General features: G+C 48.5%; 1 protein-coding gene across 1 annotated transcript in view; it reads right to left on the bottom strand.

Annotated features, from left to right (window-relative positions):
• SNX29 (sorting nexin 29) overlaps nt 1–13,713 on the bottom strand; it is a 576,571-nt gene that overhangs the window by 195,635 nt on the left and 367,223 nt on the right. The window contains 1 exon segment of the mRNA XM_010850681.1: nt 4,094–4,149. Within this exon segment, the coding sequence (XP_010848983.1) occupies nt 4,094–4,149 (56 nt within the window).

Below are 13,713 nucleotides of genomic sequence, written 5' to 3'. Positions count from 1 at the left end.
AGTAGACTAAAAGAGCAGTTCACGGTTTCATTACTTGGTCGCCCAAGATTATTTTTAAGGGCCTTAGTTTAAAATGCTTGTGTGCGGGTGTGTGTAAAATTTGTAGATGCCGTTCACATTCTGGCTGAGAGACAGCTGCCCTTCAGGTCCTACTACCTGAGTGACGGTGGCCTGTAATTTATCTGAACCTCATTTTGCTCATCTGAAGAGGGGGCTGATCACGGGAAGACTCCACGAGCCTAGCGGGGGTCAAGAGCACTAATGCTCACAGGGTGTCTAGAGTGTTCGGAGGATTCGTGCAGTGTCCTCACAGTGCCCACTTTAAACCTTGACCCGCATTTTAAGGGGGGGCGGTGCTTCTCTGGTGGCTCAGTCTATAAAGAATCTGCCTGCTAATGCAGGAGACCCAGGTTCAATCCCTGGGTCAGGAAGATCTCCTGGAGGAGGAAATGGTAACCCATTCCAGTATTCTTGTCTAGAAAATTCCATGAACAGAGGAGCCTTATGGGCTACAGTCCATGGGGTCGCAAGAGTTGGACACAACTTAGCGACTAAACCAGCATCATCACCTCATTTTAAGATCAGACTCCATGAAAACAACACTCATGGTCATGCAAGCAATGGCTGTTTGGGGTTGGGGAAGGGAATTTCAGAAAGTCAGGCACCAATAACCACTCTTGCAGCTTTTCCAAAAACACTGTGTGGCTTGAATAGAGCAAGTTTTATTTTTATTTCCATTACTCTAAGAGGTGGGTCAAAGAGGATCTTGCTGCAATTTATAAGAGTGTTCTGCCTGTATTTTCCCCTAAGAGTTGTATTGTTTTTTTTTTTTTTTATTTTACTTATTACTTATTTTTGGCTCTGTTGGGTCTTCACTGTTGCATGGGCTTCTCCTGTAGCAGGGGCTCTTCTCTAGTCGCAGTGTGCAAGCTTCTCACTGGAGTAGCTTCTTTAGCTGCAGGGCACGGGCTCTAGGGTGCTCGGGCTTCAGTAGTTGCAGCTCTTGGGCTCCAGGGCACAGGCTCGATGGCTCAGTAGCTGTGGTGCATGGGCTTAGTTGTTCCTTGGGATGTGGGCTCTTTCCAGACCAGGAAATTGAATCCATATCTCCTGAATTGGCAGGCGAATTCTTTACCTCTGAGCCATCAGGGAAGCCCACCTCTAAGAGTTTTAAATGTCTGGCCTTATATTTGTGGAACTTCTCTGGTGGCTCAGAGGTTAAAGCGTCTGCCTCCAATGCGGGAGACTCGGGTTCGATCCCTGGGTCGGGAAGATCCCCTGGAGAAGGAAATGGTAACCCACTCAAGTATTCTTGCCTGGAGAATCCCATGGATGGAGAAGCCTGGTGGGCTACAGTCCATGGGGTTGCAAAGAGGTCGCAAAGGCCTTATATTTAGGCCTTTAATCCCTTTTGAGTTTATTTTTGTTTATGATGTTAGGGAGTGTTCTCATTTCCTTCTTCCACATGCACCTGGCCCAGGTTTTCCCAGCACTCCTTACTGAAGAGGCTGTCTTTTCTCCATTGCATATTCTTGCCTCCTCTGTCAAAGATAAGGTATCCACAGGTGCGTGGGTTTGTCCCTGGGCTTTCTATGCTGTTCTGTTGATCAATTTTTCTGCCTTTGTCCCAGTACCACACTCTCTTGATGACTGTAGCTTTGTGGTATGGTCTGAAGTCAGGGTTGAATAAAGCCAGATTTAAATTCAAACGCAGAATCATTTACTGCACATGTACCATGGACGGACCCATGCTTTCACCCAGATCATCTCTGTTGATCCTCACAGGCTACTTGAGAGAACCTCAAGGGTTCTTTCGGTAGCATGACAGTTGTGCCTTACTGGATGACTTTAACCACACTCTTGAGTCGTGGGTGCACACGCCCACCATCACCACTCTTCCACAGCTGGATCAACATGCAGAGCTGATAAGCTGTCACTGAAACTTCCAGATCACTCCTAACAGCTCTCCTAACAGTATTGTGCATTTCTGGAAGGGCTGGGAGGTCCCAGTCCTTGCTTCCATTCAGAGCTGTTCTAGGGATAAACACTTTTTCTCAAGCTCTCCTTCTCTCTAAAGAGCAGCTCATAAAAATTCACCAGCCTCTTGTGCTTGGAACATGGTTTGATGCGCTGATGATGGAAGATTCCATGACTCAACAGCCTCACAACCTCCAGGGTAAAGAGCATTTCATTTTCACAAAGAAATGATTCTTTCCTGAAATAGCATTTCTTCTAAGCTCTGAGCCAAGTCGCTGATCCCCTTCATGGGGCAAAATAAGGCCTATTGATCACCTCCCCGGGGATCTGAGTACAACCTGCAATTCTGGTCCACTGAATTGACTTGGGTATCTACAACACCTCTCCTGGAAAGACCCCCAAAACTGTGCTAGTGACCAGTGTTCCCCCTTCATTTCTTTCGGCCGGGGGAAGGGTGCAGAAGTGTAACTAATACTCCCATTTTCATTAACCTCCCAGGATGGGTGAGGTCTGGACAACCTCACAGGAGATCACACAGGCTGGTTAGGTGTGTTCCCCTTTCTGTATCACACTGTATTAGAATTGACTGTTTACATGACCATCTCTCTCCTACATCTACAAGTGTGGGTTAAGTGAATACAATCATGATCCTGTGTATGGAAGACCAGGTAAGTTGGAGGAATCAAGCCCACCAGGGCAGCTGGTATGAAGAGAGGGTGGGGGGAGACTGGAGATGGAGCCAAGGTCAGCCAGGGCCTTCCCTGCAAGGACAGACGGGATCTGCAGCTCCACCTCAAGGGAGGGAATGGCACTTCCCTCTGGCTTTAGTGGAGACAAGCACCCTGGGGGTAGGAGGAGGAGAATGTGGCTGGTCTGTGCTGATTCAACCCCTCCACCAGGACCTAGCAGGGTGCCTCCCACAGTAGGCAGTGATGAATTCCTGCTTCAATGAGTCCCTTCCACCTCATGAGTGGCCCACCTCTGGGATCCCCTATTTGGCTTTCACCTCTCTCCCCAGCTGGTTCCCCCTTGCCCTCCACCAGGCTGCCATTTCATGACCCTCTTTCATGCTATACCCCCCTCCACTCATCCCCCAAAGAGCCAGCAGAGACAAACTTGTCTTTGATTTTCATCCTTCACTATAACTTCCACAACCCTGCTCACTAGCACTCAGGGCCTCTAGATACCCCCTGCCTCTAATCTCTACCTCCGTCTCACAAGGCCAGCTGTGATCTGCATCTTATGAATGAGCAAACTCAGGCCCAGAGAGGTTAAGCGGCTTGAGGTCACACAACTAAGGTTTCAACTTGGCTCGGCCTGGCTCTAACAAAGTGCTCTTCCAATGCCCTGCCCTCCCCCACCCTCCTCTCTCCAGAAGCAGAGGGACAGATGACACCATCTCCTGGGGAGCCTAAAGCTTCCTCCACTCAGCACATCTAAATGAGAAGAGGGAGGTTCTGCTTGACCCTGACTCGGGACTCACTCCACTCTCTTCCTCAACCCCACAGGACTATTCAGTCCAAAAACCAAGGCAACTCAATCAGAAAGAGTCAGTCTGAAGATCAACCAAATAGCCTAGGGGTTATCAGCAAAAGCACCAGACAGAATTAAATCCAATCAAAAATCAGACCAAGATACTGAACTCTTGTGCTTCCAAAAACCCTGGGGCTGCAAACTCAAAACTGGAACAGGAGACACCCAGACAATGGAACCAGTGAAGTGGGCCGGAGGAGTGGGGACCAAGGCGAGCGGAGGGGCACACGCCCCGTACAGCAGAGGCGGTTGCCGCTCAGCTCCAGCTGATGGTGGCCTTGCTGGGATTTCTTCTTTTAAAGAAAATGGAGAAATTTAAATTTTCATGTGGCATCTTCCAACTCTTAAATGTCAGCCAAAAAGATTAAATTGTTTTTCAACACCCATGGAGGGAGACTAAAAACACATCGAAAGGCCGGACGCAGACTGCAGGCGGACAACTCCCCAACTCTACAATAACCAAGTCAGCCATGCAGATTTAAACAGTCTTTTTTTTTTTTGGCTGTGGTCTCCTGGGATGTGAGCCAAGCAACAAGAGTCCTGTTTCTAAAAGGCTCTTCATGAGCAGGCGCTGTGGACTTACATTTCAAAATCCGACAAACTCTGGTCTTCGGATGTTTGACTCAAATCTCCAGGCACCTGCCATCAGGAGAGAGGAGAGGGGGAGAGAGAAAACACATCACGGTTAACATGGTTTGCATAATCACGGGAAATTCTGCCTCTCAATGGTCCCTGAACATTTCCTGTTCAGAATGAGGGGAAGAAGCAGTTACTGGAAAACAGTAAGAGATTTAGTGGAAGGATGGTTAGAGACGGAGTTACAGTAATAAAAATATGCCACCATGAAAGATCTCAATTACCTTCACAGGAAAAAAAAAGGCTGTTAATCCCATTGAGATCATTGTGGGTGTGAAAAAGCATGTAATTTTGGAGCTAGAGAGGCCTAATTAGGAGCTGAGAGGTGAGACATCAAACACGCAATGGCAAAAAATAGTCACCGTGACCAGGACGATGGTCACATACACAGACACACCTGGTGTGCAAACAGAGGCCAATTTCTGTCCCCCAAGATGGCTCCATCCTTTCCCCTGTCATGTGTGGGCAAGTTAAGGCAGCTGAGTATGACCTCCTCCTCTGACTCAGAAGGGCCCCATGAGAACAGGACTGGGTGCAAGATGCTAAATCGCCTGGTGGGATGGTAATTCTCGCAGACAGCTGACAGCCGGCACTGGTAGACGGTCAGTCAGTCATGATGTTATCAGACCCTGGGAGTGAGCTTCCTTTTGTGACAGGATCGTATGTGAACTGGAGGTGACTTCCCCAGTGGTCCTGTGGTTAAGGATCCGCCTGCCAATTCAGGGGACACGTGTCCTGGGGCAACTAAGCCCACGCACCCCAGTACTGAAGCCCTTGCGCCCGACAGCTCGTGCTCTGCAACAGGAGAAGTCACTGCAAGAAGCAGCACTGCAGCTAGGGAGCCGCCCCCACTCGCCACGACCAGGGAGAGCCCACGTGCAGCGATGAACGCCCAGCACGGCCAAAAAGTGAAAATACTTTTTTTTTTTTTTTTTTTTTTTTTTTAAAAGAAAAGGAATGTGAACTGGACAGAATGTAAGACTGTGGATCAAAACTGAGAGGAATCCAATGGAACAGAGAAGGGGGAGAGGCGATGAGGGAAACGGGCCCTTCCTTTCACACTGTGGGCAGTCAGGGCATTTAGGTTACCTTCGATCATCATTAACTGTGGTGAACAGGGACCTCCCTGGTGGCCCAGTGACTAAGATTCTGTGCTCCCGATGCAGGGTGCCCGAGTTCCATCCCTAGTTGGGGAACTAGATCCCACATGCCGCAACTAAGAATCGGCGGAGCCAAATGAGTAACCTTTTAAGTGATTTTTTAAAATCGTGATGATGATTCTGGGGATGGGTAATGTCCCCCAGACGAGGCCGCACACGTAGGAAAGGGAGACAAATTCAGGTCTGTTGCATTTTCAAGGCTTTTCTACTACCAACCCTTAGCAAACAAGAGGAAAAGCCAGCTCAAAGGTGACGGGAGGAGGAGAGACTTGACAAAGCTCTGCCTGAACAGAGGATGAGAAGACACTAGGAGGCGGTCCCTAAAGAGGCAGCAGGCTCCTCCGGGAGGCAGGAGGAGGGATGGCTGAGCAGCCTGCGCTCTGGGGACCACGTGGCTCCTGACCGAGTCCTGAGCCCCTAACAGCGTGGCCACGAGCAGGCCACCTGACTTCTCTGTGTTGTACTGTCCTTGTCGGTGAAATGGGTGTAACAGTCACAGGCACAGGGTTATTCTGAGCACAAGAGGAGCTGACACGTCTTGTGTGTGTGCAACAGTGCCAGGCAGGTGGGAGGGTCTCCCTGATTGACCTGTATGCTAAAATAGTAATATGACAACATGAGGCTTCCCCTGTGGCTCAGCTGGTAAAGAATCCGCCTGCAATGCGGGAGACCTGGGTTTGTTCCCTGGGTTGGGACGATCCCCTGGAGAAGGGAACAGCTACCCACTCCAGTATTCTGGCCTGGAGAATGCCATGGACTATATATAGTCCATGGGGACGCAAAGAGTCGGACACGACTGAGCGACTTTCACTCACTCACCCACTGAATAACATGACAACTACTGAGAAGGAACAGCAGTGTGCTATCCTTGACACCAGACACTAATCTGCCGACAACCCTAGGGGTGTCTCACCCTCTATTCGGCAGCCCAGAAGGAGGATGGCCAAGCTGAGCCCTTTCCAGGTTCCTGGAGCTAATAAGCAATTCAACTGGGCTCTGGGCAGCAGGCTTTGCCAAGGAGCTGATGTTGAGAGAGTCTCTGAAATCCAGCAAAGAGAAACCTGCGTAACCACTTGAGAAAACGTCAGTTTCTTTCTTTCTTTTCTTTTTTAATTGGAGGATCATTGCTTTACAATGTTGTGCTGGTTTCCACCAACCACCACCACCAATCAGCCGTGTGATAGTCGCTCAGTAGTGTCTCTTTTTGACCCTATGGACTGTAGCCTGCCAGGCTCCTCTGTCCATGGAGATATATACGTATATCCTCTCCCTCTTGGGCCTCCCTTCCCCTGCTCCGCCAATCCCACCCCTCTAGGTCGTCACAGCACCGAGCTGAGCTCCCTGTGTTATCCAGCAGCTTCCCCCAGCTATTTTACACATTGTAGTATATATATGTCAGTGTTACTCTCTCAATTCGTCCCATCCTCTCCTTCCCCTGCTGTGTCTACAAGTCCATTTTCTATGCCTACATCTCTGTTATTGACCTGCACACAGGTTAACCAGTACCATTGTTCTAGATTCCACATACAAGTGTCAATATATGGTACTTGTTTTTCGCTTTCTGACTTATTTCACTCTGTATAACAAGCTCAAGGTTCATCCACCTCAGTTCAACTGAGTCACGTTCGTTCCTTTTTATGGCTGAGAGATATCCCACTGCATATATGTATGACAGTTTCTTTATCCATTCGTCTGCTGATGGACATCTAGGTCGCTTCCATGTCTTGGCTATTGTAAACAGTGCTGCAATGAACAAAAGACCAGGGACTCCCTGGGCTGGGAGTTGGGGTGGCCCTGTTGTTAGAGGGACTGTCATTGTCCTCAGGGTATCTACGGTGAGAAGAGATACAATCCCTTGGGGGAAGCCATGAGGTCGTGTGAACCAAGATCCCTAAAACATCTCCGTCCTTTGACCCAGAAATCACACTCCCAGGATTTATCCAGAGGAAACAAAGACGTCAACAAAAATTTACATTGAAGATGATTCCTCTTCCCAGGCTTAGACAAGTAAAACAAAAAAGAATCTAACGGTACAACTATAGAGGAATGATTCAAGAAATTATGACATGTCCATAGGAGATGCCTGGTTTAAGAAAATGACTTATACACATAAATACACACACACACACACTCATGAGGGTACAAGCACAAAAATAATTCTGGGAAAGTATGTAAGAAAACAGCAACACTGATAACAGATTAGGAGTGGGACTGGGGAGAAAAATGACGCTTATTTTTCATTCACTATCTTTCTGTAAGATTAAAAAAAATGATCGAGTGAACTTCTTTAAAAGAATTTAAAGGTGCTTTTGAAGAATGAGATACCATCCATGTGCAGTTATGAAAACATCTAAAAGAGAAACCGTAACAGGAAAGTGCGGAGAAGGAAATGGCAACCCACTCCAGTGTTCTTGCCTGGAGAATCCCAGGGATGGGGGAGCCTGGTGGGCTGCCATCTATGGGGTCGCACAGAGTCGGACACGACTGAAGAGACTTAGCAGCAGCAACAGGAAAGTGAGAGCAGACTACAGACGGTGGGTGTAATACATTACCTTGGGTGCAAAAACGGGGAAGGAAGAATATCAAGTTGTTGCTCTTTATTTTTGCATTAGGAAGGTACAGAAGTGAAGTTCAAGGCACCAACCAAAGGGGCACCAGCCCTGGGCCAGGGCCTGGACAGCGGGGTGGGAGTGAGGCTATTCAGTCACCACACCTTTATACCTACTATTTGAGCTTTGAAAGAATCTAACATCCATTAAAAATGTAAACTAAAATGTATTATCCCACCAAAGAGTGCTCTTGATAAACTTTTAATGGCACAGGAAAAAAGCTCCTGTTCTCCGTTTAACAAAATGCTGCTATGGAATTCCCTGGTGGTCCAGGCGGTTGGGACTTTGCACTTTCCCTGCTAAGTGAGCTTAGGCAAGAACACTGGAGTGGGCAGCCTATCCCTTCTCCAGGGGATCTTCCCAACCCAAGAATCGAACAGGGGTCTCCGGCACTGTAGGCGGATGCTTTACAAACTGAGATACCAGGACTTGGATTTAATTCCTGGTCAGGGAATTAGGGGAGAAGGCAATGGCACCCCACTCGAGTGGGGTGGAAAATCCCGTGGACGGAGGAGCCTGGTGGGCTGCAGTCCATGCTAGGGGTCGGACACGACTGAGTGACTTCCCTTTCACTTTTCACTTTCATGCACTGGAGAAGGAAATGGCAACCCACTCCAGTGTTCTTGCCTGGAAAATCCCAGGGACGGGGGAGCCTGGTGGGCTGCCGTCTATGGGGTCACACAGAGTCAGACACAACTGAAGTGACTTAGCAGCAGCAGGGAACTAGGATCCCAAAAGCTGTACAGCACAATTAAAAAAAAAAAAAATTTTTTTAAAGCTGCTATTAACATTAACTGCAAATACCCAGTATGTGTCCTAGATAAAACTAGCAATGACTGTGGATCAGTAAGGTGAGGATGGAAGAGATCTGAAAGACGGTGGGGTATCAGAGAGAGGGCAGTCAGATGAATCTGTAGCATGTGTCTGGACTTCTCTATACTTTCTACGAGGAAGATGCATTAATCCTGTAACCACTAACAGATGTATCTGTATCACATTACTGTATAAAGTAAATAAAACATTCTTTCCAATCCTCCCCCACCGGATGAGAGGGCCTATGTCTTCAAGTCTTCCTTGCATTGGGGCAAGAGGGCTGAGGGCAGCTCTGAAGCCTGTCCTCCAAACACCACTCTCCCCCTGCTGCTTCCACATGGAACCCAGTACCTTCTCTGGAACTCGCTTCTCTGAGTTTACCTCCACACCTAAGCCATCACTTTGCTGACAAAGGTCTGTTGAATCAAAGCCTTTTGACTTTTGGTTTTTCCAATAGTCATGTATGGATGTGAGAGTTGAACTGTAAAGAAGGCTGAGCACCAAAGAACTGATGCTTTCAAACTGTGGTGCTGGAGAAGACTCTTGAGACTCCCTTGGACTGCAAGAAGACCAAACCAGTCAACCCTAAAGGACGTCAGTCCTGAATTTTCATTGGAAGGACTGATGCTGAAGCTAAAGTTCCAATACTTCGGCCACCTGATGCAAAGAGCCGACTCATTGGAAAAGACCCTGATGCTGGGAAAGATTGAAGGCAGGAGGAGAAGGGGACGACAGAGGATGAGATGGTTGGATGGTATCACCGACTCAGTGGATATGAGTTTGAGCAAACTCTGGGAGACTGGGAACAGGGAAGCCTGGTATGCTGCAGTCCATGGGGTCACAAAGAGTCGGACATGACTGAGCGACTGAACAACAACAAGGCTAGGAGAAGCTTCCTTGGCACGACATGAATCAGGCAAACAGACCAGAGGCAGGACTCCCAGACAGTGAAGGCAGCGGTGGCATCACCACACTTTTGAGTGCAGCCTTGTCTCAGATCGGACACGAACAAAGCTTGGACAAAGGGAACCTCACTTACAAAAAGGAAAGTTTTGACTGCCTGTCCCACCAGGCTGAGGGGAAGGGTGACCAGAAGGACCAAAACAAAAGACAAGTTGAGGACTTTAAGGACAGATGCCACTCATTCTACAGTAATGTGAACAAAGAGCTTCTTCAAAACGATCAATTTTAAAAAGAGGGTAGATGTATGGCAAAAACCACCACAACATTGTAAGGCAATTATCCTCCAATTAAAATAAATACATTTTTTAAAAAAGAAGGTATTTTCCTGATGGACAACTTTCCCTTTGGGTATGCTTGGCACGCTGTAGTCCATGGGGTCTCAAAGAGTCGGACGCGACTTAGCAACTGAACAAAACAACACATGCTTGTTTGTCGGGACCCTCTTGGACAGTGGGTGTAAGAACCTGAGAGCTGTTAAATCCTTCCCACTCAGGAGCTTTTCTTCTAACTGGTGGCATTATTGGCATCAGCAAGTCAGGAGACACGAATCAGCCTCAGTTTCAGGGTGGCTGGCTGGAAAAAGAATCCATGAACTTTCTGACCTTGGTGGATCCATCTTGAAAACAAGGCCTGGGTCGACAGCAAGCGCAGGATGACAACTGGTGGCAAATCTTATTCACCAACTTACCCAGCTGTCTTTTCACACTGTCTACAGAGACTGGAGAAGGGAGCATCTGAGGGTTACAGCAATCCTCCCAAAAGCTGATTTGACTTCCAATTCTGGCCATGAAAGAAGTGTGGGGCAGAGATTTTGTATGAAAAATCAGCTTTCTATTGATACTGGCCACAAACATCCTCATGCCTTCCTGAAGCCCCAGGACTCTTGGAGGACACGTGTTCGTGATGGAGCCTTCTCTTCAGTTCCCACCAACACAGAGCGTGAGATAGCATGGTCATCCTCACTTCCCTCTCCCTGGCCCCCCAGAGAAGGCAGCTCACCATCTGGGCTATGGTCTGGGTAGGGGGATCAGGGGGCAGTATGCTAGTTTGCAGGGAAAGGCAGAGCCCGTGGCTGGAGACACAGGGCAGCAGGATTTCGGGGCCTTTCTGGAGTGAACACCCCAGGTGCTGCACATATTAGCGTGTAGGGACAGGCAAGACCCACAGATAATCAGAACCCTTTTCATCTCTGGGTACACAAGGCAGCCTTCACTGATTACCTGAGAGGTCACGTGGTTCTCTGAAGTCCCTGCTAGAAAGCAACAGAGATGCTGGCTGGAGGGGAAGCCAAAGTGTGGTGAACGCCTTTTGTTGATGTTCAGTCACTCAGTCGTGTCCAACTCTTTGTGACCCCATGGACTGCAGCATGACAGGCTTCCCTGTCCTTCATCATCTCTCAGAGTTTGCTCAAACTCATGTCCACTGAGTCAGTGATGCTATGTAACGATTTCATCCTCTGTCACCCCCTTCTCCTCCTGCCTTCAATCTTTCCCAGTATCAGGGTCTTTTCCCATGAATCAGCTGTTAGCATCCGGTGGCCAAAGCTGAATGCCTATGCACCAATGTATTTGCACACTTAATCCTCCAATAAACATGTGAAGCAAGTATTACTGCAAGTCATGTCCCCCTCCTTTCTTTCCCCAACCTGTGTGCAGCTGGCTGTTCCCCCATCTTTCAAGATTCAGCTAAAAGAGGACTTCTTGTGAGACACCTTCCTGACCACCAGAACTAACCACACCCTCCACTGCTGCCCTGTACCGTCCCCGGGGCTCAGGCTGCAACTGGTTGCTCCCTGCAAGCTTGGGGACAGCAGCCTCCACGTCTTCTCGTTCACACTGGCCCTGGCACACTGTGGACCCTGATTGAGCATCTGGGACTGAGGAAGCAAGGGAATGATGAAGGAAGCTCCATTTCCATGAAAGTGTCAATCAAGCCTCCAACTGCTCTGGAGCAAATCCGCAGTCGTCATGCATGAGAAGGATGAGCTAGTTTGGAGATAAGAGGAACCAAAGGAGGAGAATCACAGTCTTTGTCTTCTAATTACAGGGCTCTCGGATTCACCGCTCAGAAGACAAGGCAAAAAGGCGGACAATACAGGACGGTGAATCGTGGTCCCAGTCGTGAAACGACACCCGTAATTTACGTCTTCCAGGCGCTTTCTCACACACCCCTTCTTTTCAAATAGCCTTCCCCAAAACGATTAGCTCTCACTTTGCACTGCCAGAAATGACAACTATTTCCCATTCAACCAATACCCTGCTTTCTCATCTCACTTTTCAAGAAGGAACAACACATCAGATGCACGGCTGTCTCCAGCTTGGTCAGCCAGGCCAGGCGACAGCCCTACGCTCTCCTCACGTCCCCAGGAGGGAGGCAGCTGCCTGGTCTGGACCACTTTCAGGGTTCTGCGCTTATCTGTTAATTTGTTCTTCTGTTTGTACAAATATACAATTAGAGGTGTCAGCGGAGGCCAAAGACTCTCTGCTGGGAATAAAGAACTGGCAAACCAGAACTTTAAAGACTCTTTACTTCTGTCCTCTGAGTAGTCCTGGAAGCCTGCACAAACGCAGCCTGCCACACTTCTGTAACTTTTTGTGGATGTGTCTGTTTTTCCCCAAAGACTCTGAGGGTCTCAAGGACCATATTCTCAGGGCCCCAGATGATATCAGGTACATACTGATTGCTCGGAGCATGTTTCCCGTGGATGAATAGACACACAGATGAGCAAACAGATGGGGGACGGGATGGTGGATGAGAGCAGAGATGAGAGGGTCGGGCTGGGAGAGAATTATCTAATTTACTGAGAATGGACATCTAGTTTTTTTTCCCAAGTGATTAAATTGCATGGACAACATCTGTACAAAGGGCTTACTAAGCGGCATTTACTCTCACTGTTCAGGGACAGAGTTCAAGGGCATTGGACAGAACAGATGGACGTTTGGGGCCCAGCAGTCCCCACCCACAAGTAAAGTGCCAGCTGCTCCAGCAAAGACGTATACACCCTCGTTACTCAGACGTTTAGCCCACAAATCCACATTAGGTTCTTCTTATGGCCCTGGCACTCTGGGTACCAGGGAGTTGGCAGAGGAGATGAAGGAGCACACAGTCTACCCAGGGAGACAGTCTTTAAACAACTGATAACACAATTATGGTGTGAAAAGTCCACAGAGGAAAACCAGGCTCACTAAGGTGTCTGGGAAGGCGATAGGGAGAGGGGTTTGGAGGGACCATGGTGAGAGCTGGAGCCCGAAGGAGGACAGCAAGGCTCTGGCCTTTGCTCAGTGGAAGGAAACCTCCAAGCGGATTTAAGCAAGAGAGAGACTGGAAGAGACCTCATCTGAATAAGTCACTCTGGCTGCAGAGGAAAGACTGGGCAATAGGCAAGAGGAACAGCCAGGAGGTTGCTGAGCAAGCGTGTGTGTACACACACACACACACACACACACACACGCACGCACGCGTGCACCATCTCAATTCTACACGCTGGATCGCTTGCCAACCTGTCTGCCCACCGCCTTTTCATCGACAGATTTTTTTTTAAGGCGGACCTCTAAGAAGAAATCCACAACTGTCTACAGCTTCTCTAGGCTTAATTGCTAATAGAAAGCTATTCTTCAGTTACAAATTTTCAGACAATCTCGAGCAAGAGACTCAGGCTTCTTAGGAAGGAGCTGAGAGCATTCAACTTATCCAAACTCACTCCTGCTACAGATGAAAAGTGGCTGGGTCCCCCATGCATACTTCTTCAGCCTCACACCACATCAGGGGGTCTTGTCTGCTCCTGACAGGTCCCCAAAGTTTCTAGAAGCTGCTCCAAGGGCTTAGTGGCCAGACGGCCTTCCCTCACACCCTTCTTCAGCAAGACCAGCTTAGCTTCTAGAGACTTCCCTGGAGATCCAATGGTTAAGACTCTGTGCTTCCACTGCAAGGGGCAGGGGTTTGATCCCTGGTCATGGAACTAAGATCCTGATGATGCCCAGCAAAAGCAAACAAGCAAAAAAACAAACAACAGCAAAAAAAAA

The sequence above is a fragment of the Bison bison genome, unplaced genomic scaffold, assembly GCF_000754665.1.
Source record: "Bison bison bison isolate TAMUID 2011002044 unplaced genomic scaffold, Bison_UMD1.0 scf7180017864293, whole genome shotgun sequence".
In the NCBI taxonomy this organism is placed as follows: Eukaryota; Metazoa; Chordata; class Mammalia; order Artiodactyla; family Bovidae; genus Bison; species Bison bison.
This window is presented reverse-complemented; position numbering and strand designations above follow the sequence as displayed.